Raw genomic sequence first — 26,190 nt, 5'->3', positions numbered from 1 at the left:
TCATCCGCAAGCCGCACAAGGTGTGATGGGATTGATCAGATTTACATTCCAAACACTAAAACTCTCACACCTATCCTCCAAAGTGAAATTGCCTATCAAAAGAGATGCGGCTATGATTATAATCAAGTACCAACATTCTTCACAAAAACACACGCGCGCTGCCTCAAGTTGGGAGCCGCGGAAATAATAAGCACGTAGCACAAATAATGCTCCCCTGGTAACTGCATTATCAATCTTCAGAGTGAGTGATGAAAATGGAATAAAATTTCTCCTTCTGATTACCAACAGAGAATGGTTCTGAGAAAACTCACAGGTTCTCCCGTGCATGGAATAGCCCTTCCTTTAGTGTTTTTCCACTTAATCTAAAGAATGGACAGTCCAGATACGGAAAATGTAAGTGAGAGCAAAAATGTGAATAAACAACTATAAATCAGGAAGATGGCCAGTCCTCGTTCTGTAGAGTAAACTTGGTCAATTAATACACCTTGTACACACAAGTTTGACTGCTTGTTTGCCCATACATTAAAATGTAAAAATTAGTATTATAGAAAAATAGCAAATATTTGAGAGATAATCAATAGCCTTTCAAAGAAAATTACACACATAAAATTCCTTTGATATTTTTTACCCTCCTCTGTAGGATGAACATCGACCTATTAAACTAAATAAGGAGATATGCAGGGGTAGTTACATCAAGATACTGATTGACACCTCAGTCATGTAAGTTAATTTCACAAGAGGTAAGCAACCTTCTTAGGTACTTCTACCAGAGTTCAGCAGCTTGGTCTGTGCAACACACCATGTCCAGAAGTCTTTCTGGATTTGTCTGGGGACGGTTGAAACAAAATGGGCCTTGAAGAACTCGCCTCTTTTTAAAGCTTCTCTAAACTGGTTTAGAACATGACACTTTGAGCTGTAGGCTGGGTCATTGGACTGCCTATTATCCCCATGGTACTGCAGGCTGGGACAATACAGATCAATAAAGGAATAAATTAAGGTTTCAGTGTGGATCGTCTATCTGGAAGCATGTTTTTCAGATTTTGTCTCTCTCCCTAGTGGTCTATTTTCAAATGGTGATTAACTTATTTTGTTTATAATGATCTCAGAGAAAAGACTTTGTTTTTACATCCAAATATTTTTTATCAAAGATTTTATGTGGAGTAAAAATATAATATGTGCCTCTATTTTAACATCACCCTTAAAATCAACCACATTGTCTCTGGCTGTGTGTTCTAGTGATGGAAAACCTAACTGAATACAACCCTGTAAAATGTGAGCGAATGCTTGAATCATTCCTGTTGCTTCCAGTAGCTATGTCTGCCGAGTTCCCCGGAAAACACCTCGTCACTGAAGACAGAGGGAAAAGGCATGGAGGTTGGGAGGAGGAGGAGGAAAAAGTAAGGCCACTGGCATTTTATTTTTGCTTGACTCTACCTTGCACTTTTCTCAGTAATTATGTCTCTTGAGAAAAACAGCAGGTTAATTACAAGCCCTGGACTCGGGTGGAACACGCACAGCAGAAGAGGGAAAGAAGACGTAGCTACTGTGGCACAGCTGTACTTCATAACTGTAGAACTCTAAAGGCCACGTCCGTCCCACAGTCTCTTGAGGAATGAGAATATGCCTACCAGGTGAAGACAATTTCTTAAGAAATTGTCTGTTGGAGCTAGGTGCAGTGGCTGCCTCATGCCTGTAATCTCAACAATCCAGAGGTTGAAGCAAGAGGTTCACTAGGCCCAGGCCCTACTCAAAAAGCAAACCAAAACGAGAAGGCATCTCTCTGATGCTCTTGATGTGGACCTTGATATTTCCCCGTTTCCTCTAGAGCACCACTTTTAAAGACTGGGACTTCTGAATGATTTGAAATTGTAGCCAGTTAACCAACTAAAAATGTCCTTGGCCTGATAAGAGTTTTAAAACCTGTTCTTTTTCTGGAGAGAAATGTACTATTAAATATAAATTAACTTGAATATTTCTAGCTAACAGGGCTAAGAATAAAATTGCAAGCATTAGCCTAAAAGTGCCACAAAGAATCATGATTTTGGATCCCACATGAAGCTATGTTGTAAAATAACATAATCTAGATGAGGTCGTATTGGCCTTTACATAAATACATGTGTGTGTGTGTGTGTGTGTGTGTGTGTGTCTATATATATCTGATGCTCTTGATGTGGACCTTGATATTTCCCCATTTCCTCTAGAGCACTACTGTTTAAAGACTGGGACTTCTGAATAATTTGAAATTGTAGCCAGTTAACCAACTAAAAATGTCCTTGGCCTGATAAGAGTTTTAAAACCTGTTCTTTTTCTGGAGAGAAAGTGTATATCTATACACACACATACACACACAGATAGATAGATACATACATACATACATACATGGACACATAGATACATAGATGATACATAGATATATAGAGTTAGATGATAGATAAATGATAGATGATAGATACATACATACATACATACATACATACATACATAGATAAATGGATACATAGATACATAGAGATAGATGATAGATAGATAGATAGATAGATACATAGATACATAGATACATAGATAGATGATAGATAGATAGATAGATAGATATAGATATGGATAGATACATAGATAGATAGATAGATGGATAGATACATAGATAGATAGGATAGATAGATAGATAAATAGATAGATAGATAGATAGATAGATAGATAGATAGATAGATAGATAGATACTCTAGATCACTATCTAAAAGCTCTTCTAATAATGATGAGATTTTCTATACTGACCATGGTTTGATATGGTAGAACAGCTAGGGCTGGTACAGATAAGAAGTGGTTTTCAGGTTTTGTTTAATGATGATTAATTTTAAGTGACTACACCAGTGACCAATCTAGCGACTGAGTTTTCATTTTCGTCTTTGTGACACAAGGTTCTTTGGCTGTCTCATCTCAGGCAAGTTCTAGCAGATGGAGCGTGATGACATGGAGCTGATGATGCCAAGCTCTACAAGGAGGAGCGTGGTGCTTCTGTCCTACCCTATGTTCCTCAGGAAACCTTTCCTAAGCAATAAAATAACTGCCAGTGCCTGTCTAGACATACAGAGGGTCATGTGCTATAGGTGAAGGGACCCTCTCTCAGGGGCTGCCAAGATGGTTCATGAGTAAGAGTGCTTGCTGAAGGGGTATGAGGACATAAGTTCAGATCCAAATAGAGACAGAAAAATCCAGTCAGCTACAGTATGGAGATAGTACGCATTGGTGTGAAAGCAGAAACATGCATCCAGAGAGGAAAACTCTGAAAGAAAGAGTGGAGATGATTATTAAAACCAATACTCATCCCATCCTGCTCTGTAGAGGAATTTTAATACAGCAACATGCTTGTTCTGACAAGAGATCACATCCAAAGATATGATCTGTCTGGAATGCAGATATGCCCTTAGTATATACCATTAATCCCAAACATTGAAGGTAAGGCTTGTTTGTAGAAGAAAGTTGGAAAGTGATGTCTAATTGAGGGTCAGGCAAAGTGGCAAAGCAGAGAAAGATTTTACAGAAATGAGTCAGAGACAGGATACACCCAACTGTCATGAGAACATACAGGAAAGATAGGCAACTTAAGAGAGCAGCAAAGAGAGACAGAGACAGACAGATAGACAGACAGAGGAGGGACTGGCAGTTTTACCAGGACAGTTTTACAGAGACAGGTTGCAGGTAAAGATAGAATGATCCAGATAATCAGAAGGACCCAGAAGATTACAACAGATTGCCAGAGTTAGTTTGCAGCCGAGCAGAACAGTTCAGCTAGAAGCTGAGAGAAGCTGATTTGAATCAGTCAGCTTGGAGAGGAGTTTGGGCAAAAACACCTGAGTTGAACCAGCCTGCCAGCCTGAGTTCTGAAAAAGCTAGAAAGGATACGCTTATACTCAATAAGCCTCCCCCACAAAAATGACATCTGGCAAATAAAAGTTACTTTTAGATTGCTCCATTTCACAACCCAACAGGGTGTAAATGAGTGACTGGAGACGTCAGTCCCTGGATCCCATGCCTTTGACATTAAGACCAGCTGTGGATAAATCATTTGGATCAGGAAGGTGACTGATTTTCAAATCTTCTTGCTTTACTAGGCACATAATGGCACCTTCAAAAGTTAACCCAGAAAGTTACTAAGCTGAGATTATTCTTTATATTGCTTACTTGTATTTATAGTGCTTTGGAAATTTTACCAAAAAAAAATAAATAAATAAACAAAAACCTTCTTTTTCCATTGAGACTTTAATCTCATACGTATACGTGTGTGTGCGTCTCTCTCTCTCTCTCTCTCCTCTCTCTCTCTCTCTCTCTCTCTCTCTGTGTGTGAGTGTGTGTGTGTGTGCGTGTGTGTGTGTGTTTTATTTGGTAAGGAAAGGACATGGGAAAAAAGAGAAGAGAAGTAAAGGGAGGGGAATCAAACGGGTGAGAGGAGAGTAAAGAGGGTACTGAGGAAAGGGAGAGCAGGGACAGAAGACATTTTAAAAGGGATCAGCACAAGAGCACAGTGATTTGCCACCAAGTCCAATGACCTGGTAAGTCCATCTTACCTCTACAGATGCAATATGACACAAACACTTGAACACTCACACATTCCCACATTCACACATACACACTCATCACGCATGTACAAACATACACAAACACATTCAAACACACACACACACTCAAGCACACACACACACAAACACACAGACATACTCAAACGTACACACACACTGACCCACACTCAAACACACACACACACTTGAACCTACACACCGGTACTCAAACATGCACACACAAACACACAGACACACTCACACACTCATACACACTCAAACATGCACACACAAACACACAAACATAAACACACATAGACACATTCACATACACTCAAACACACAGACACACTTATACACATACACACATTCAAACACATGCACACACACACATAGACATACACTCACACACTCAAACACACATACACACTCGAACACACTCAAAAACATGCACAGACAGATACATACATTCACTCCAATACACACACACACACACACACACACATAATTTTTAAAAGAGATTTTTAAAAGTCGAGGCTGTTTCATTAATAAAGAATGCTTAAAACTTTTGTGTCATGTGCAGTTGGGAGCACGGAAGCCTGGGTGTGGCTGGGCTTACCAACACAGCAGGACATTTGAGTGGTCTATGGATGATCAGCATGGTAAATACCCAAGGATTCCTTCAACTACAACCCAGCTCCATTACTACAGAAGACTTTAAAAAGCCACTGACTTTTCAGGCGGTACCCAATAGACATCTTCCTAAGATTTTTCCATACTCTTAAAACTTTGACAAATAGGGTATAGAAAAAAACTAAAAGTGAAATTAGTACATCATCTACATAATGAAATTATTTCTCAAATCGAAACCGATTTGATACAGTGTGATATTATTTGAGTGCAGATGGCATGTTTTAAATTTAGTTACATATAATGCCATCAAGGAAATTCTATCGGTGGTCTCCATTCCAGACTTTTCCAATCGGGGTATTATAAAGAATAAAAATTAAAATTAAAAAAAAAACAGACTTACCATTATGTCTGCCAGGCAAAACTGTGATATGGACCCCTTCTCCCTTTTCCTTTGTAGACAAAGAAAAAAGAAATCTAGAGATGAAAGCCAACACTCTGCAAGAATGCCTTGTCTGGAGACAAGCAGGCATACTTGTCAGGATAGCTAAGGGAGAACCATCTTGGGCAACCCTGGAAACTAAAGAATGAAAGGATGGGCTGAATCATATTCTGTAGTCAAACAGTTTTCAATTTTATTTAGGTCTGGGTTTTCCTACTGCCAAGGTTTGGGTGTGATTTGTCCCCACAGTTTAATCCCTGTGGTGTGGGGTTGAGGGGTGACTTGGCCTACGGTCGGACCTTTAGGGGAATATGTGTGTTTATAACAAGAGTGAGTTAGTGAATCAGAGGGACTATGTGCAGAAGTGCTCTTCTCAGTGCTCCCTTCCTGCCACGGGAATTCCCATCCTCTCCCTCCTCCTCTTCCCATTTCTCCCCTCCTGCTCACAAACCTCTCTTTCCCTCCCCACTGCCTCTTTCTCCTCCCACACTTCCACCTTCTTTATCATATTCTCTTCCTACCCTTGCCTTTCTATAATAAAGGAATCTCCAAAGTCTAAGGAGATGCCAGTACTAGCTCTTGACCATGAAAATAAAGGAAACCTCCTTTAAAAAAAAAAAACAATTACCCAGCCTCAGGTATTTTGTTATAACAACAGAAAGTGAAATAAAACACTTGCTATTTCCTGTTTGAAGATCAGACAGGGAAAGATGCCAAAAGACATACTGAAATATAGGAACCAGAAGTAAAAAATGACTGTTTCTGGGAACAGTGGATCATCTAGCTTTCCCAAAGAAAGAGGCTTTTAAAGGAAGGCAAGGCACTGTAAGGTTTCCCCAAGAAAACACAAAATTCTTCCAAAGTTGGAGTTCTCTGATGATATGCCTCTCCATCAGTATGAAACACAATTCTCCCTCTAACTCAGAGAATTTCTGAATAATCTGTTTGCCAAATCGTAGCTTGTTTACCTTAGGTAAACTGACCCCCATCTCCAACTCTACACACACTGAAGGCCAGAAAATATTATTCTTTCACCTGCTTAGGTGATTCTTTATGGTTCAAGACCTCTGAGATACCAACAGGCCATGGACCAGGCAGACAACTGATACTCTGCCCCCTGCTTTGCTGCTCATAAATCTTCCTGACATCCAAAAGGAGGTCAATACACTCTTTGTATTCATCTGCTCAGTAACTATGAAATAAACACAGAACGGCTTACACATTATTGCAAATAATTTTAGTCTTATGCTTAAATTGGAAACATTCAAATCCTCATTATTAGAAAGTGTTGACCAGAGCAGACTATTGTCACTGACTTTTGTGTGACATGTCGCATCCTATTTGTTCAGGAGGTGTCAAGAAACCCAGACCAATGATCCTGACTGGATCCTACACCTCATGGCGGTAGCTTTTATTACTCAGCCTAGCCAGTTAAGCTAGTTCCTGCTCTGCCTTTGCAAGAGGCTGGGAAATAGGAAGGAACATAGGAAGGAAGAGGAGCCCCTCACCTGGCAGTCTAATGGAGGCCCCTCACCCCATGAAGAATCGAGAACTCTGATACAACTCACAACATCTGGTTAAACTCTGAGCTCTCACCAGAAACACCATTTAGACTAGAGGACAAGTCCTCCCACAGCTTGTACAACCCTAGATGGAGGATAGAATTTCAATTAGAGTAAAGTAGAGAATGCTCAAGTAAGACAATGTCAACTTCTGACCTCCAGATACATACATGTGCATGTATGTACATACATGTATACACAGTACATGCACAAGCATGCACAAACACACACACACACACAAGAATGCATTTCATTAAATAGCAACCCTCTCTTTGAGAACCCCACACCCAGGCTCTTGTGTGCGTTTTATGTTTACCCCGATCTTCTTTCTAATTTTAATAAATTCCACTTGTACTTTGTTTCTGCATCAAAGCCAAGGACCTAGTTTTGCCAGAGTCGGGAGGCCCCTAACAAACTGAGAGTACTTCTCGCTGCTTGGAGCAACAGGTGGAGCTGTGTGACTATTCCTGGCTGCTGGCGGGCGGGCTTATAAGAATGACAACATTCACACGCCTGTGGCAGCAATGTAAAAGACTTGTTCTATGCGTTCAAGAAGGACCTTAGAGGCTGCAGAGATGACTTGGCAGTCAAAAAGAAAAAAGTACTTCTCTTGCAGAAGACCTATGTTCAACTCCCAGCACCCATAGGCAGTTCAGAACCGCCTGTTATTCAGCAACGAGGGATCCCGCTCCCAATTCTGTTCTCCATGGGCACCCGCACTTATGTGTGCATACCCCCACACTGACATATATGAGTGCACGTGATTTGTAAAATAATAATTTTAAAACTTAAAAAGAAAACTCTGCCTTCTAGAGACCACAAGGTTTCCATGTGATACAAATAAGGTTAATCTACCTCCCACGGTGTAACTGCCTTGCTTCACACCCAATAGACACTGGCAGGCTGCTTACCAAATATAACTTCCAACAGATGTGCTGCAGGTCCTTGCATCTGCACCCTATACATTTACACAGGCTGCTTTTCCATCTGCAGGACATAACATATGTCAGTTGATTGGCTTACAGTGGGCTTGGAGAAGAGTCAGGCAGAGTTGGCAGGAACCTCAAGTCTACTCCTTGCTTCCCTTTTTCCCTTTGCTCTGAGGCTTTGGTCTTTGCTCTTTTTTAATTCTGGCTGCTAAATCAATCATTTAGATTCAGGCGGTCATTCCTGGCTAACAACACTGAAATCCTGCGAACATATAGCTTGTTCACGGTCCAAACCACTTAGATGTCAGTAATCAACCTCAGCTAATAGGCTTCACTCTAATTGAAATCCCATCCTGCATCTGACGTGATGAAAGTGGATCTTGTGTCGTGTGATGGGCACCAAGCACAGTAAAATTCAACCTGAAAATGGACAAAGAATTTTCCAGGAGCACCTGCCTGATTCCTAGAGCTCTGTGCAAAATAGAAATGTGAAGTTACTGTTGCAAATTCATTTTGGGGGACAGGGAGACAACCTCAGTTCAATCCTCAGAGTCCATATAAAAAGTAAAAAAAAAAAAGAAGAAAAGAAAAACAGGCTTAGTGACATTCATCTATAATCCCAGCTAATCCCAGCATGCCTTTGGTGAGATAGGAGGCACGAACAGGAGAAAAGGCCCTGAAATTCACTATCCAGTTAACCTGGAGTGCATAGCACAACAGAAAAGGGAGGAAAAGGTGGAAGAAGAAGAAGAGGAGGAAGAGGAAGAAGAGGAGGAGGAGGATGCCATCTCAACAAAATGTAAGGGAAGACCCAGCTCTCAATATCTATCTTCTGGTCTCCATATATGTTCTATGGCATGATGGCATATGTATGCGTCCCTGTGCATGTATGCATAAGTGCATATGTACATGTACATGCACACACATGGGCATGTAAGACTCTGACAAGCCTTAGCTACTGGGGACACCCCTACCCCCAATGAATCATGCGGACCTGGAGATCAATGCAAAAGCAAGAGGAGTTTATTTTTCCAGCATGCTGGGGTCATCCTGCATCCAAACGGAGAGGCAATGACCTCAGGTAGTCTGTTCAGCCAGTTTTTATACAGTTTTCAGGGGTAGAATAGAGCAACAACCGCTAGGCACAATGTGATTGGCAGAACAGTGTGGTTTTTAAACTGATTGGTCCTTAGGGAATGAGGTAGCAAGAGCTTTCCCAGTTGTCAACCTGCCCTGAAGAATGTGTCTACGTGTTCTGTTCCCCCTGTGGTCTTTCGGAGGAATGTAATTCAGCTTCTCCCTTCTGGAGGTGAGGGGTGCCTACATGTTCTATGACCTCTCTCTTCCAGGGGGGTAAGGGGTGCCTATGTGCTTCCAATGACATCTTCTTTCCAGGAAAGGATGGGGGTCTGGTGGAATTTTCCATAGGCTCTGAGCTGACCTCTTCAGGCACACACACACACACACACACACACACGCTTTTTTCAAAAATTTAAATGCATTCAGAATTTCAAGGCAGTGAGTGACATCAGATAAACCACACCTAAGACACCTTCTGATAACTGAACTCTATGTAATAATGTTCACATTACACATCAATAAAGCCCTGGATTTTTAAAGAAAAACATGATAAATGTGTACCCACACATATGTACACATGTGCACACACTGTATACACATACACACATAGACACACACAAAGAGAAAAGCATATTTTCTTGCATGCCGATTCTGTTTTATAAGCTACTGGTAATATTTCCTCCTAGGACCTACACTGCTAACTAGATTTTATCAAACATTTTGTCCTCGAATGTCTCCAAAAGTCTCCACTCTTCATACTTTGAAGGGAGTGAAAAATGGATTTCTCCAAAGCCAACCTGGAACTTGCAGGATTGAATGCTACCAAAAACTGTATCTGAATTTTAAGGGTGAGGGTGAGATAGGGAAATTCTATATCATCCTAGCCATCTTGGACCTCACCACGTAGACCAGGCCACCCTCAAACTCACGGAGATCCACCTGCCGCTGCCTCCTGGTGCTGGGATTAATGTTACGCACTACCATGTCTGGGATTTTTTTAATGTAAACAATGAACTAGTGGCTCGTGGGCTGCTTGACTTTCCTTGGTTTCAGCTTATAATCTAAATGTTTCTCTAATGGTCACCAATCCATTCCAAACAAAGTACTCTTTCCAAAAGACAGACCATGCTACCTTTTTTTAAAGCTTTCTAGACAGTAGGAACTAAGCCAGAGTAGATATAATTAACTCTGTGTGTGTGCCACAACAGTTAGGGTCAGAGACTGACCCTAGTCCTAAAGAGGTGGCTCAGCCACTGACCCTCAGTAGGCCAACTAAAGAAACAAGTACTGCTACAGAGCAGAGGACGACTTATTCAATGTGGCCACATGGGGATGAGGAGGTCGAGGGACCATCCCCAAGTCCATTTTCTGGGGCACTGACATGAGGTTTAGGTTGAAGCAGAGAAGAGGTATATGCAACTGGGCAGTCCTGGTCACAGTATGGTTCCATACACCATCAACTCTGCTCCCATACAATGGTCTGACAAATAGAGCCTAGAGCCATGTGCAACCTCTCTCTAGGAGACAAGCCCTCATCCCCTTTTGGCTGGCATCAGACTTCAGCTTTTTTCAGCTTGGGTCTCTGGAGGAAATTTCAAGTTTCTGGGGGACCACTGTTTCAAAGGAAGGGCACGGTATCCCTTTATGATACCTTCGTCACTGGCAGGACAGGACAGCTCTAGCCAGAGTATCACAGTCACTTACACTGCAAATGTAACCTTCCAAAGGCTTCATGAGAATCGAAGCTCGCAACAGATAGAAAAAGGAGGCATGAAACAGACTTCCTGGAAAGAAGCTGTGGCTACAAGAGCTGATTAACTGATGATCCAGCCTATGATACGGAGAGACTAGAATGTTCTAAGTCCAGAACAAAACCATCTTGGCCCATCTTTATCATTAATAGCCATTTACTTTCCTCCAACAATCTTTGGGACTGTAGATAAACTGTTCAGAATATCCAAACAGCTCCCTAGTGTCTACCAACCAGAAGACTAAGAGTGCCATGAGAGAGCATCTGAGGCCTACAACCAAATAGTCGCCTACTTTTCAGCAACCTACCTACCAAACGTTTCTACTGATGAGCTTGAACTTGACGTATGGTTGTCTTTGTTCTGTTCCTATGAAAGCTTCCTGAAACTGTTACCATGGTGGAATGTGGAGTAACCCAGGTCTCTGTTCCTGGGCCATGGTCAATCACAACTTGCCCCCAGAATAAGCTATTTGAATGCCCAGATAGTAAACAGCATTTTCTTTGTGGCTTTCTCCCTTATTTTATATCATCTACCTTTGCCAGGCCTCATTGTCCTACCTGTGGTGTGATGTCACCATTCTTCCAGGAACATATCCTCCTGATGTCTAAGCTCCCATGGCCCTCTTCTTCCTTCTTGCCCACCGGAGTGTTCACATTTACCCATCCTTCTGTACTTATACCTACCTTTCTATTTTCAGCTATGTTGGGTGTGGTCCCTTTTGTCCTTTATTTGGAGTACTACCAAAATTTCTGGACTCATTTTTTTCCCTTTCTCCATCTCCTTGCAAAACCATCTGCACAGCGTGACCATGTTTAGTCTTTCCACAACACCTCTTTGACTTTGTCCCAGCCCTAATCAAATAGTCCTTATTAATAAAGCTCAAATTTGTTAGTCTGCCATCCAGTATGATTCCAAAATTCGGTTTCCAAGCCTGGTTAGCAGCTGCCCTCCTGCTATGGCTAACTGTCATATAGTGTTAGCAGGAGTAATCTGCGAATGTAATTTCATTAATTCTGGAAAGGGGAAATTCAGTCCTCTCTCTGATAGAGGAAAATATGAACTTAGAAATTTGATTTCTTTAGGAAGGAAGTAGGCTTTTGTTAGAAGAAAATTATAAAGCTAATCTCTAACTTCAAAGTCAGCAGACACATATGCTGAAATGTTTTAATCACTGTGAATAGGAAAGCTAACTGTACAAGCCTCTGATCCAGAGCAAACTGATGTACGACCCATGAAACCCATGTGACTGTCTCCAGGAATTCTTACGCCTATGCTGTTCTGTCCACAATGGTAAGCTCTTGTGTGAAGCGTTTCTACTAGCTAAGGATTCACTTGGCATTGAATAATCTTACTTAGCCCTTATTTTTACCTACCCAAGTTATAAATGCTTGCTTTTAAAGGCATTAGAGTTTATATAATCCCTTTTATGTAACTATGAAAAGTCATTAAATAGTCTATCCAAATCTTCCCATCTCTAGACCTTGCTTGGTTCTTTTCCATAAAGCTGTGGCTGATTGCTTCTTGCTATAAGACAGCCTTAGAATGGAATGGACTGAATCTATCTTACATCAATTACGCCCATGCTTGCTTAGGAAAGACCACCTCTGGGATGATATACAAAAAACAGTTTACTTGTTTCATTATAGGAGGAAAGGACAAGAGTAAATTCAGATTGAGAGAGAGAGAGAGAGAGAGAGAGAGAGAGAGAGAGAGAGAGAGAGAGAGAGAGAGAGAGACAGGGAAACAGGGAAAGGGGAAGATAAGGGAGAGACAGAGACAGAAACAGAGAGAGACAGAGAGACAGACAAGGAGAGAGGGAGAGGGGAAGTTGAGAGAGAGAAAGAGAGAGAGAGAGAGAGAGAGAGAGAGAGAGAGAGAGAGAGAGAGAGGCTAAAAAATTTTCTATAGGGCAAAATGGAAAACCCCAGACCCTAAAGGCACCACCATTCTCTTCCCAGCCTTGATGTTGGAAAAACTTGCTACCGTAATTCTTTCCCTGCTGTTGAAAATATATGCAAATCTTTTTCAGAGCTACCTAAGCTTTTTACCTGCTTTTCAGCTCTAGAATGTCTTTCTCAAGGACCCTAGAGCCATCTCTTTGAAAAGTAGCCATCAAAGGAGGTAGTGTTCCAGCCTTTCAGGGACTGTGGGAAGAGAGGAGCCTAATTCCTTCAGGTGTCTGATTTCAGATTACAAAATCTACCTCCTATCCTAAAAATATAGAGCACTGTTTTCCTTTGAACAAACCCAAAAGCAAACGCAGCTAGTGATTCCAATCACTAGGTGATTCAAAATAAGCTATGTTTGCAAAACGTGCTGTCAAGGTCTCTTACTTGAGACAAAGTACTTGCCTTATTTGCTTGACTCTAATTTGCATGGTGCCTATTTCCATGCCAAAGATTCCGCAACTGGAAATTACATGCACAGAACTCATGCTGACCTCCCAGAACTGTTCACTAGCTGTGTGTTCTGTGTGCCTTTACATGGTGTCAATTGCAGGCAGGTAACTGCATATAAAAAGACTTCTAAACAGAGAAATACTCCCTCCATTAGCCTGTGATTTAGGCAGTGTACTAACTATTCATAGCTCTGGCATATATATTCAATTCCTAGGATAAGATACTATTTCTAATTTCAATAAGGCACAGAACAACGTAGGAACAGAACAGATATCTAATCAGTATTAGTGAAGAACTGATTGCCTCAACACTCATATACAAATACTGAGTATGAATTTGTTTGGAGGTCATAGACAGATGGCTCAGTGGTGAAGATCACTGACTGCTCTTCCAGAGGACCTGGGTTCAATTCCCAGCATCCACATAGCAGCTCACAACTGTCTGCAACACCCATATTGGACACCTTCACACAGACATACATGCAGCCTAAACACCAATGTATATATAAAAGTAAATAAATTGTTTTAAAAAAATAACTTGTTTGGGTTTTTTCTATCCTCTCTTTAAGAATTTCTTTTTAAAAATCTACCATTAAATCTGGGAGGGAAGATACACTTGTCGTTTTTATCACTAGCCAATTAAGAGCTTTTTCTAAGCTTGATGGCAGATTAATATTCCACAATACTACATACAACATGTGTCTAATATTCCCAAAAGACCAGGCGCCAACAAGGTCTGCTAATGAGTATGCATGCGTTTTACTTACAGGGTACTTAATCACCTCCATGTTTAATCATCAAGATAAAGGAGATCTTGTCCATCCTTATTAGGTTAATACCTATTACGTGTATTAAAATCTCACCAGGTTCTTAAATACCGGCAATTCATCATCTTTTCAACAAAAGTACTGTGTTTGTTACTCAGTACTGTGCTAGCCTGTGAACAATATAAATATGAGTAAAGAAAGTGTCCATCCTCCATTCATACAACTGACCAGCTACAAGAGAAAAATACTACATAGACAGACAGACAGACAGACAGGCAGGCAGACAGACAGACAGACAAATACTCAACATAATGGTCCATCCTTTGTCACACAGACTATTGTTTGGAAGGAGCAATTGGTATGGGGTGTCTAGGAGAAATCAGTCCAGGTTATACCTCTCCTGATTCCTGCTCATTTGACCTCTTACAAGTTACCTAGCTTGGCAGGTGAGTCGCTGGCTTCTCCAGGGAATCAGAACAAATGGACAGATAAATACCGAGCACGACAAATACAGTCTGAGCACCCAGCCCAGTAGTCCAGATGGACACAAACAATGTGGCTGCCTCTGTGCTCAGACTTACCCTGCTCTGCCGCACTTCGTTAAATGCCACCACTGAGTAGGTCATTTGTAAAGAGAATGTATGGATAAGCACAATATCAATACAGCATACAATAGCAATCAGCTTCTGAAAAGGAATGTACCCAAGTAGCTTTAAACTGTCCCCATCCCTTCCTGCCCTAGGTTCTGCGTGCTTCCTTCTGTTCCTCCTCCTGTAACTTACCATACACTTGTCCCATTTAAAGTATGTGTTTGCTGTATGTGTTATGCTTAATGTAAGGGTAAAATGCTGTGTGGACTCAACTTCTTGCCCCTTTGGTAAAGTTTTATGGTCTGTTATTATCCATGCTAAATATATTCTTAAATATATTCATATATACATGTATATATATACATAAGTATATATCTACATACACAGACACATATACATACTTCAGTCATTTCTGCACCTTCCAGGCCCCTTTCTCATCTTAAGGAGAATACTTACCATGACTTAAATTTAAGTATGAACTTCTCCAGAGAATTTTATTAAATCCTTTATCAATTTAATAAAATTCACTTCTGCTCTTGCGTTCTAGGCATTTTAATTATACTGAGGTTTTCAGACGTTTTCGTGATCAATGAGATAATGTATTTTCTTTCTCTTTTAGTTGGTTAGTGTGCTGAATCACGTCAGTGGATATTCTAATGATGAGCTGGGATCACCTTTGTAAAGGGACCGTCATGGGCCTCACGCAGCTCTGCTTAGGATGTTGTATTTTATTTCCAGCGTTGGGTTGGCATGCAAATAGCCCTCCCTTACCTAACTGACGTGGTGTTACTGGGTATTGGTTTCTCCAACTTCACTTGGTGAACTTGAGAGCTTTTTCCTTAGCCTTTCTCATCCCGTTGCTATGGAAGCACATTTACATGTCCTCAGAAGGGTAGCATACCACGAAGGTGCCCAGCCATACCGTTTACTTTAAGTAAAAGCTGCCTCTATTGGATACTTTCACACAGAGCATCTACTGCTAAGCCAGTTTGGGTAACTCCTGTTTTTCTGGGAATGTTTCCACTTCATCTGAAGTTCATCCTTATCTGCACAGATTTACTCGGAATACTTTCAGCCTCTCTTCTTCCCTGGTGTAAGCATCATGGGTGACACGTCTCCCTCTGAGTCGATCCCCTCAGGCTTTCGTTCTGGTTTCTCTATCTCCCCATCTAGGTTGTCTTGTTTCATTTCACTTTCCAGTATAATTATTCATGAACCGGGAGATAGATGTGCCTTTCAGAAAGGATCCAAATAATGAGACGATTTCACTTACCACCTCAATAGCTTCCTAAGACGCCCGTTAAGCACTAGTTCTTTGTGAGGCATCCGCTTAGCAACAGGTCATTTTTTTTTTGTTAATTCCCCAGGCATCATTGAAAAGAATATGTTACAACCCAGTAAGGGTTAATCCTGATAGTCAACCAGATTAATTGGCTTATTGGTGGAGCACATTGCTGAGCGTGTCTGTAATGTCTCCTCAAGAGATGATTGTATCCTCGGTCTCTGATACATTGAATGGATATCTGTGTAAGGTGACGGCGGCATCAGGAGATGGTGGAAGTAGGCCCCTGGAGACACGTCTTTGTGGGTTATCTCTTGCCGTGACCTTTCTACTCTGCCTCCTGGCTGCCATGATGAAAAACTCATTTCCGTCCACCATGTTCCTTCTGACCTGGCAGTCTAAAATATCTGAACCCTAAACCAAAATAAGTGTTTTCTCGGGTCAATGACAAAACCCAACTGATACAAACCCCCTTGATGAATTAAACTAGCAATCTATTGTTACAACTGTTTTCAGAGCTGTGCCCGCTTTATTTAGTTGTGTTTTCACTAAATAATACCTCTGATTTTTGTTGATTGCGGCTTGGCTTCACTGTGTTAGGCCAGGCTTGGCTCAAGTGTACCTTTCTCCTGCCTCAGATTCCCAAGTCTTGAGATTACAGGCCTAGGCCACCCACCGTACTCAGGTATAAAAAGAAAGTTCCTTTTTCAGCTTCACTAAAATCTGTGGAAATGTCCGTTTCACTACTAATGTCATACTTGGAACGTATCATGTGTATTAGCTATGGAGGCTGTTGTCTTCCATAGTTCTGGAAGATTCTTTGTTACACTTTCTCTCTTCTGTAGATCATATTAGGATACTTTTAACCTGCTGCACTATCTTGCATATTAACTTATTTTTCAAAATAATTTTTAATTCTGTGTCTGTAAAAACCCTAAGCGGCATTTTCAAATACCTTTCTGAGATTACCAATCCTCTACCTGACTACCTGATAATCAGCTGATAATCATAATTATATTTTTCATTTTAGACAATACATTCTACTCAATTTTTTAATTCTTTTACTCCTTCAACAGACTTATAGTTGTGATAAGTAAATGAGAGAATCGTGTGTTTAACAGCTAATTTCTGTTTGGTATCTTATGATCTCTGTGTTTGTAATAGAAAGAGCTTTCTCGGCAGTTTATGCCTTTTGTCAGAATCACTCACAATGGCTTACTTTATTTGTGTGTTATGAGAACTTATCTTCTTTGGAGATGTATTAGAATTATTTGAAGACTGGGCATAAAGTTCAGGATGAATCTGAGCTTGCTTCTGCCAGGTCCCTTGAGGTATTACCGAGATAGGACAACTTTAAATTAGATTTTCTGCTGAGGTTTAAGAGGCTACACAGATAATATAATTTCTGACCCAAAGTCCACATAAGGATACGATCCTGGTTAGAAATTTTCCAGGTGCATTCTGTTCTTTGGAGGTTTGGGGGCTGTGTGTGTTTCTCTGGGCTACACCCAGAGCCAAGGCTAAGCAAGTCAAGTTTTCTGACTAGTTCTTGCCACAGGGGCCAGTGTTTTCTTCATTCATCCAAGGAGATGATCAAACCTTAAAGACTACCAGCTTCTTGCAAAGGCCTCCTATGTCATCTTCCAACTAGCAGAACGAAGCTTTTGTCCTTCATCCTCGGCTTGTCTCTCAAACGCCAGGTTTTCACTATAAAGAAATTTCCTACATATTCAGCAGAATCCTGTGGCTGAGTTAGTATGAATTCGACATGTCTTTGCATCTGCCCTTAAGAAAAATTCTCTTAACAGATGGACCGTGTATTTTTAAAATATTTTACCAATCATTTTAACTACTTTTAATTCACTCTATTTCTGGAAACAAAAAACATCCTTAAAGATAGTAATTAGATGAAATAACTCTAGATAAATGAGTGACAGCTACTGTCTTCTGAGTTCTTAAGTGCTTATCGAATTGACAGAGGTCTGGCTTTTCATTGAAGTGAAAACATAAGGCAGAGAGAACCATGTTCACCCCAAAATTACTATGTGTAATAAAAGGCAGCACATCTTAAAAATCACAGAGGTCCTAGATTAAAGATGGGCACGCTCCTTAGAGAAACGAATAAAGATATACATTTTTTTTTCTCTTGGTGCCGTCATATTACAAAAAGATTCCGACCAACACATCCCTTCAATTTACTTTCTTGGTTTCCACACTATAAATTCATTCATGGCACTATTCAAAGCTAAGTCCCTTATTATCAGTTCAAGTTGGAGAAATGAGAAGAAAAATAAAGAGAAAAATGGCATTCAATGTGATGCTTCTGGGGGAGGTAGCATGCTTGAACGTATTTATTTTGTTGATGCTCACTTAGCAAACGTTATGTGTGATTGTTCTATGCAGCTGGAGAGAGAGCTAAACAAAGTCATGTAAAGGAACATGAAAGCTTTTAGTGAGGTAGAGGGTGGAAGGGCGTGGTAGAGGAAAAAATATAAGGAGAGACAACTAACACTAAAGATGTTCAAGAAGGTCATACCGAAGCCTAGCTCTGTAGATGCTAAATTACATACAGTACATATGTAAAGAAAGTTTAAATGGAAGTATCCTATCATGGAGGGTCAATGCCTCCCCCAGTCATCCATAGACTATCAAATAAATAAATAAATAAATGCCCAGTGTCAGAATTAAAAGATCTCTTTTCTAGTTTATAATCAATGGAGTACCATAGAACACTTCCCCCAGAAAATTACAAGCTGTTTCTATTTCTCTTGGTTATTGTTCAAGACTTGATTGTAAGACCTTATTGCTCAAGTATATTAGCATATACTTGAGTCCCAGCATTGAGAGAAATCAAGCATTTTGTTCCTGCTGGCTAGTATTCATAGTGCTAGGAGTTTCATGCACAGAAGAAAAGTAACTAATCATCTTACGAACCATGATCCCTGCAAACTACAGTAGTGACAGACCTGGCAAGATACGCTCACTCGTGCAATGATGGCACAGATGTTATGGACATAACCAACCACTACTGGTTGGATTTAAGGACTGACCGTTCCACATGATGCCACTAACTGAACCACAAACAAACAAACAAACAAAACATGACTAGCTAGTGAAGAACCTAATTATTCTGCAAAATGGACATAGTAAATAAACCTGCCCTCTAGGTTTTATTATTATGCCCATAGATTAATGGTTCTTTCTACACTCATCAAAGACATTTCTCTTTGCAATAAAAGATAATACCGTTACTGGTTACAACAGGTCAGTGTGCAGAGAATAAGAAACTGTTCTCAGCTCTAAATGGGACACCTAGATCATAGTCTCCCTTTTCCCAAGCGGAAGCATAAAAGATTTTGTGAGCCAGATGTAGTGGATGTCTGCAACAAAACAGGATTTGCAAGACCTGACTGAGCCATTGCAACTGTGACTGCTCACATGAGACCTGTACAAGATCAAGCCATCCAAAACCCCAGCATGGATGGGGAAGATCAGGATGCCCCACACCTAGCTAAGGAACTATTGTCAGTTGATGGCTGCTGGAGGATAGACTGTCAGTTTTATATAGGGATATGATACCGTAGAGGTACTATGCTCTGGTACACCTCTATATACATCCAAGGTCATAGAGGATAAACACATAGGAACTCTGTGGCTTTAAAAACAGAGCACATAAAACTGGGAAGGAAAAGTGGTCTAGGGAACAAGGGATGAATTAGAGGGTAAAGAATGGAAATAGATTTGATCAATACACATTTCATAGATGTGTGTGTATGTGTGTATTTCATATATATATATGATTGTCAATAAAAAGTATAAAACTATATATAAAGTAATATATAAAAGAAAATAGAGCATCTCTGAAAATAAAATAACTACACACATATCCTTCAATATCATCAGCCTAAAAGACATATGAGAATAATTCCTATTATGATTACAACGGTTGTCTTTTACCATCTACAGGAAGGTATGTGTGCATTACTAGACTTCAAGTTTTCAAGGCAACTTTTACTGACAAAGTTTCCTGCTTAATGACACTTTCAAGATTCTATTAATCTACAATGTGACACTTCTTTACTCTCAATTCAGTCACAAACATAGAAACAACACTCCATAATTCACACTCGCCTTTCCAATAAGTCAATCAATTTACAGTGTACAGTGTTCTAATTCAATTTCTATTTTTCCCCCACCAATAAATCTCAAGTTTCAGACCCATGACCAGCCATGGCCCAGAATAAAAGATTTAGCAGAAGTTTTAGCTTGGTAGCTGTTGGGGAAGTGTTCTAATACATTTTCACACTATAAACATTTAATGAGTCTGGCTCCCGGCAGAGTATTTACTGCATCCATTTATTTCATAGTAGTATATTTGTAGGAGCAAAATAGAGCAAAGGTTATTTCAGATCCTCTACCAATATAGCTCCCTGTAAATAATATAAAGTACAACCATTTAACTCACAAAATTATTGTTAAAAGGTTAAATGTTCGGTAAATTCTGTTTTATCTAGTTCGGGCAGCTTTGGCAATTATTTGTAACTTGGATGTACTTTCTTTCAGGCATTTTGTTCTGAAGCCCTATCTTGGACTGCAGCTAAAATTCGGAAGTTGTTAAGACAGCATTAGGATCTTGGGAAAGTATTTTAGGTCTTCTGCCTGCTTGTTTAGAACTGAAGAAGCTGAAGAGGTTTGCAACCCCATAGGGAACACAACAGTATCAACCAAACAGACCCCCACCCACCCCCAGAGCTCCCAGGGACTAAACCACTAACCCCATGGCTCCAGCTGTATATGTAGCAGAGGATGACCTTGTCAGGCATCAATGAGAGGAGAGGTTCTTGGTCCTGTGGAGGATCAATGACCCAGTGTAGGGAAATGCCAGGGCGGTGAGGTGAGAGTGGGTGGGTGGGTGGGTGAGGGAGCACCCTCATAGAAACAGGGGGGAGGGGAAAGAGTGTTTGTGGAGGGGAAACTGGGAAAGAGGATAATGTTTGAAATGTAAATAAATAAAATATCCAATAAAACAAAAGAGGTCTTCCATTCTTGAAAAGGCCCTGTGCTCTCTCTTCTCCAATCTCTGCTATGGCTTGCCTATCATACTAGCCTCCAACGAAACTGAGAGACCAAGGGTGTCCCAGTGGAGAATCGACCTGGAAAACTTTCAGAATAAATGAGGCTGTTTGTGGGAACATCTCTGGAAAGAAATCAGTTTAACACTTTGGAAAATGAACTTTACAATTCCACCTGCCCAGGCCTCTGGAAACTTCCATCCCATTACAAGAAGCAGTTCCCAAATACAGACTATTTTTACTTAATGATCCATGGGCAGCATTTATTCCACCAGAAAGACTTGGTTACATTTATAACTTCTCTGATGAATCATTCAAACTAAGAACCTTGTCATACATTATACCAAATTTTAATTGAGTGCGTTAAGTTCTAGCTAGGAAAACTCAAGATGCATACAGTCACAAATTCTTCTGGAATCAGAGAGATTAGACACATACCCTGCCTGCTCCAATCCACTACCTTCCTAGTTTGCAATAGATACAACTTAGGTCACAGTTTTGTTTTTTGTTCTTTTTTCAGTAAAGAAAAAATTCAGTTTTCAATGGCGACAAATGTAATAACCAAGTGAATAATTCCTGTAAAACGTTTAGCTGAAGGGTCTGGAGAAATGGCATGGCTGTGTAAGTATAAGGACCAGAGTTCAAATCCTAGCACTTACTTAACAAGCCAGGCATCTAACATACACCAGTATCCCCAGCCCCAATGGGGACAGAGACAAAATCAATGAGGGCTACTGATTTCAAGTCTAGCCATGAAAATAAGAGTTCCAGGTTTGAGGAGAGCTTCTCCCTCAAAGGATCAGATGAAGAACGATAGTGTCTTTGCCTAATGCGCTCTTCTGGCCTCCATTCATGCATTCACACATGTATGTCCCTTCTCTCACACACAGAGCTAAATAAAATACATACTTAAGACATAAATACATAAAAGTAAGTCTTGAAAACAGTTTAGTCAACCAGAAATATTTTATATTTTATTTTATTTTTAAAAATTGGGTTTATTTGGAGAAAATTTTTTAAAAAAAAATCAACCCAGAGGATGAGATTTTTATATACAATAATATGTGCCAAGTAATATCTACAGGTTCTTAATCATTTTCATAGAAGGTACTTTATATAAATTTTGTATGTATTTAAGAGCAAACATAAGTAGCCTCCCCTCCATTTTTATTTTAACAGGGGAGTGGACTATAACTGCTTTCTTTTAGATACAACTATCTGGAAGGAAAGCAGACATGAAGAGAGCAGACAACCTTTCCATTGTCTACAACAAATGGTTTTTAAAACAACATTCAACTGTTGCTATCTCTCTAAAAGCCCCTTTCTAGCTACTAGACTCAAGTCCTCTATCTAAGTGATTTTCTATGTCCACTGCTGCAGCATATTAAACCAATGCCTCTGCACAGCTGGCCTAGGATGTGCATATTAATAGCAAGTTACCATTTGTCTGCAAATGCCCCGACTTCCCACAGTGGGCAAGCTTGCCATCTGCAGAGCTGACCTCTACAAAGCTGCACATCAAAGCAGACAGGTTAAGCTACTATGTTGCAAGAGAAACCAAGACCTTGTTCAACAGGTTTTTTTCCACTATCCTTTATTTTTGAAGGATGCTAAGAAAGCAGCCTTCCTAAGAAGAAGAATCACACACGGTCTAGGTCACTATAAACCCAAGCACGGGGGATGGGGGGACATTGAAGGAAACCTGTGAAACCTTAAAACACCGCAGTCCAGGCTGAAGGCCTCCAACTAAACTTTCCCTAATCAGCACCAAAGTCCATTAGTTAAAGGAGTCTGACCTCCAAGGGAGTGAAGGCGGGAGCAGGCAGACCGGAGCAGGAATCAAAGAGATTCCCAAAGCTGGATCACAGAGGTGATTTTGCAGGCCACAGCTTCTGGTTGCTAAGAGAAAATCCCTTTGAGAGCAGGTGTGTGACTTACAGACTGCTTTCTGGAGATCAGTAGTAGCATTGAGGACAGAAGGTGACCGGAGTGACAAGGTGTCAGAAGAAGGCAGATAGAATTTGGAAAGGACGGTGTTTGGAAGGGATGAAAACAGGATCCACAAGACTGGAGTCTCCCATGATTCCCTCCTCCAGTGAATGAACATTCATGTGATTACTGGAGATCAAAACATTTCCCCTACTTGGTAGAAAATAGCTGATCAGCTATAATCAATTGTTTCAAGCTATGATCAAGTTTCCCATTTATTTTGGTCTTCAGGTTTTATATTGTATTGATTTAGGGTCTAACACTTTACTGGTATCTAGCTGCTTTCTTTTCATAGCTATGACTGGTCTTAAAAAATGAGATCTTCAGTTTTATAAAGATCAGACATCAAGATATGCATATAATACACAAGACTAGTGTGCATTTATCATAGGGAAGGAACACTGGGTGATGGGGATCATTAGTTTCCATTAGGGTATTTTTTTTAACCTTATCAGACAATGAGTCCCTAAACTCTGCACATGACTGGGTATTTTATGCAATTTCACATGGAATTCATATAATAATCTGGCAGCTGATATTGGATTAGAAATGAAGGGTCTGATTAAAGACATTTAATTAAAGGGAAAGCAAGCTATTTTAAACTTGAAAGTATTATCTAATGAATTTATTGTGAACTCGATAAAATAACACCATGGGTATTATATAAGTTGTGGAGTTGGGTGGGGTTTTTTTGGCTACCAGTAAAACTTTAGTGATGTTAATTATAGATATTTTTTTCATTATGGAAAAATCGACTTCCAAATAGTCTCTATAACAATGCCAAGACTGAATATTTACCATGCATTGCTCTAAACATTCAAACCTGTATTATTAATTCATTTAACCTGATGATGCCCTGGTATTGTCATTGGCCACCTATAAATAAGACAACATATAGGTTCATAAGTATTGTTGCCAAGGTTACAAATGTAGCAAATGCCACAGCTGGAATATAAATCCAGGAATGAAACACCATACTGTGTTACGTCTCACTAAGGAGCTCTTTGTTGGACTAGGATAACTAGTGCCCTTTAACATCATGCTTGAAGGCCTGATAAATACCTCAACTTGTTCAAAATTGAGTTTCTCATCTTCTCCTGACCAGCTTTGCCTATAGCCTTCCTACGGTTAATGAAAGCCTCTTCTACCTAGTTATTCGATTAAAAATTTAAAATTAACTATTTGTGCTATTCAAGATATCTGATAGCTACCCCCTGCTTCCCAAGTAGGAGTCACTATCAAATTGAGGACAATTTGATACACAGATCAATCCTCCTGACCCCATAGTTCATGATCTTCACTGGGAAGATGACCTATATAAAGCAACTGAGAGATGCAAGCGCCTGTGTATTTCAACCTAATAAAGCACACTATGAAAACCAATGTTCTCTAAGTACCAACTGTTGGTTGACCCAAGCTTTGTAGGTCTGTCTTCCAGGCAGACGTCATCCTGTCTTTTTACCTCCTGAACATTAATTCCTAATAGCATCGGAGACCATAAACTCCATTCCGTGTTGCTAGAGGATTCAGCATGCAGCATCCGCTGTGACTCCTCCCCTTTGTTCATGCCCAATATATCCATTCTATCATTAGCTAGTTGACTTCTACCTACACAACTGAGCCTTGCTGCTGCTGGCGTGACCACATGAGATGGAGTGGGGTGATGCACATAAGGTAATTGGTGACTCTGGGTTCTGAACCATAGCCTCTCCCACCTGATTCCCAGCTTCTCACCTTATTTGCATTTAGCCTGTGCTCCTGTGGTGCTAACATCATTCCTTTAAGATATAAGCCTCAGTGTGTTAAAAAAGCCTTGTGAAGAGTCCCAGTTGTTCAGAGGAAGCACTGGCACAGCCTGTTCTAGCTGGATCCCATTGGCTCTTTACCTGAGCTGTGAACTTCCCCCCTTGATGACTCTACCAGGTTCCTGGCCTCTATGCTGTCACAAACACAGGATAAGTAGCCTTGAGCCTATGTTCTGGATCTCCATCTGATCTTGACTTAAACTCCTTGGATCTTTGAGGATACTTCACCCCTTTATAGCACGCTACATTAGTTGGTTATTTATAATGATTAGCATGCTTTTTGCCTTCGTGTTCCTGCTAAAATATAAACCCTTGACAAAGGCACTGACCAGATGTATTCTTAAGCACATAGAATGGTGCCTATAATAAATATTGTATAGTAAATAGATCCTACACTTTAGAAGCTGGTCTATGTAAAATATAGTCTTCACTAGAATCGCAAGCAATTCTAATAGAAAGGTTTCTTAAGCAGAGAGAAGGGCTAAGCATACTGATAGGAAATCCTGCTATTAATCGATTCATTGGAAGACCCAGGAAGGTCACTGAGATTGATTAGTGATAAAAGTCAAAGTTCTCCAGACTCCACCGTAGGAACTGAAAGTCTGTGTCTGCTTACTCGTACTGAGACATTTAGTCACATTGTTGGCTTTCTCTGCTTACCTCAAGCTCATCGAGAGCACTTCCCAGTGTTGCTGCCTGAGGTTCAGGAGGTGCTGGCACGTTCTGGATGCCTTGGGAAGCATTTGAAATTACATCAAGAGCATTCTGGATCTCTTCACAGACGGTGTCCTTACTGGCTTTGAGCGAAGCGACATCGGAATGTTCCAAACACGCTGAACAAATTGAATGCAGGAGGGGGGAGTTCTCCTTCAAGGTGGCCCGGGCCCCTGCGATTTCATCCCTCTGGCTTGGAGATTTTAAGTCCTAAAAAGATTTTTTAAAAAATGCTTACTATTGGTTATAGAAGAAAGACATATTACCCAGATGCTTCCTTGGGGCAAGTGAGATGGGATGAATCTAAAGACAGTAGGCTGTAAGCCGTGAGATGGAGTTATCAAGGGCATCAGGGATCTCTACAGTCCTTCAGATTCTGAAGTTCTACAACACAGAACAGGGTTCATAGGTAAAGGCCACAATGGTGGAGAGGTATCCCTGGTCAGCGGTATATGCATTATCTTAGTTTCGGTTCCTGTTGCTGAGATAAAATACTCTTGACAAAAGCAAAGGGGAACCGTGGTTCATTGGGCTGACATTTTCAGGTGTCTGTCTATCATTACAGGGAAGTCAAGGCAACAGAAACATGAAACAGATGCTCACGTGACACCATGGTTCAAAGCAGA

At 40.5% G+C, this 26,190-nt stretch overlaps 1 protein-coding gene across 1 annotated transcript in view; it reads right to left on the bottom strand.

Moving 5' to 3' along the window:
• Ctnna3 (catenin alpha 3) overlaps positions 1-24,929 on the bottom strand; it is a 1,089,047-nt gene extending 1,064,118 nt beyond the window's left edge. Inside the window, exon 1 of the mRNA XM_028785890.1 lies at positions 24,780-24,929. Coding sequence (XP_028641723.1) covers positions 24,780-24,821 — 42 coding nt within the window. The 5' untranslated portion in view covers positions 24,822-24,929. The remainder of the gene's footprint in view (positions 1-24,779) is intronic.
• Positions 24,930-26,190: the final 1,261 nt, after the last annotated feature.

Source organism: Grammomys surdaster, unplaced genomic scaffold (assembly GCF_004785775.1).
Source record: "Grammomys surdaster isolate TR1022 unplaced genomic scaffold, NIH_TR_1.0 125363, whole genome shotgun sequence".
NCBI lineage: Eukaryota > Metazoa > Chordata > Mammalia > Rodentia > Muridae > Grammomys > Grammomys surdaster.
This window is presented reverse-complemented; position numbering and strand designations above follow the sequence as displayed.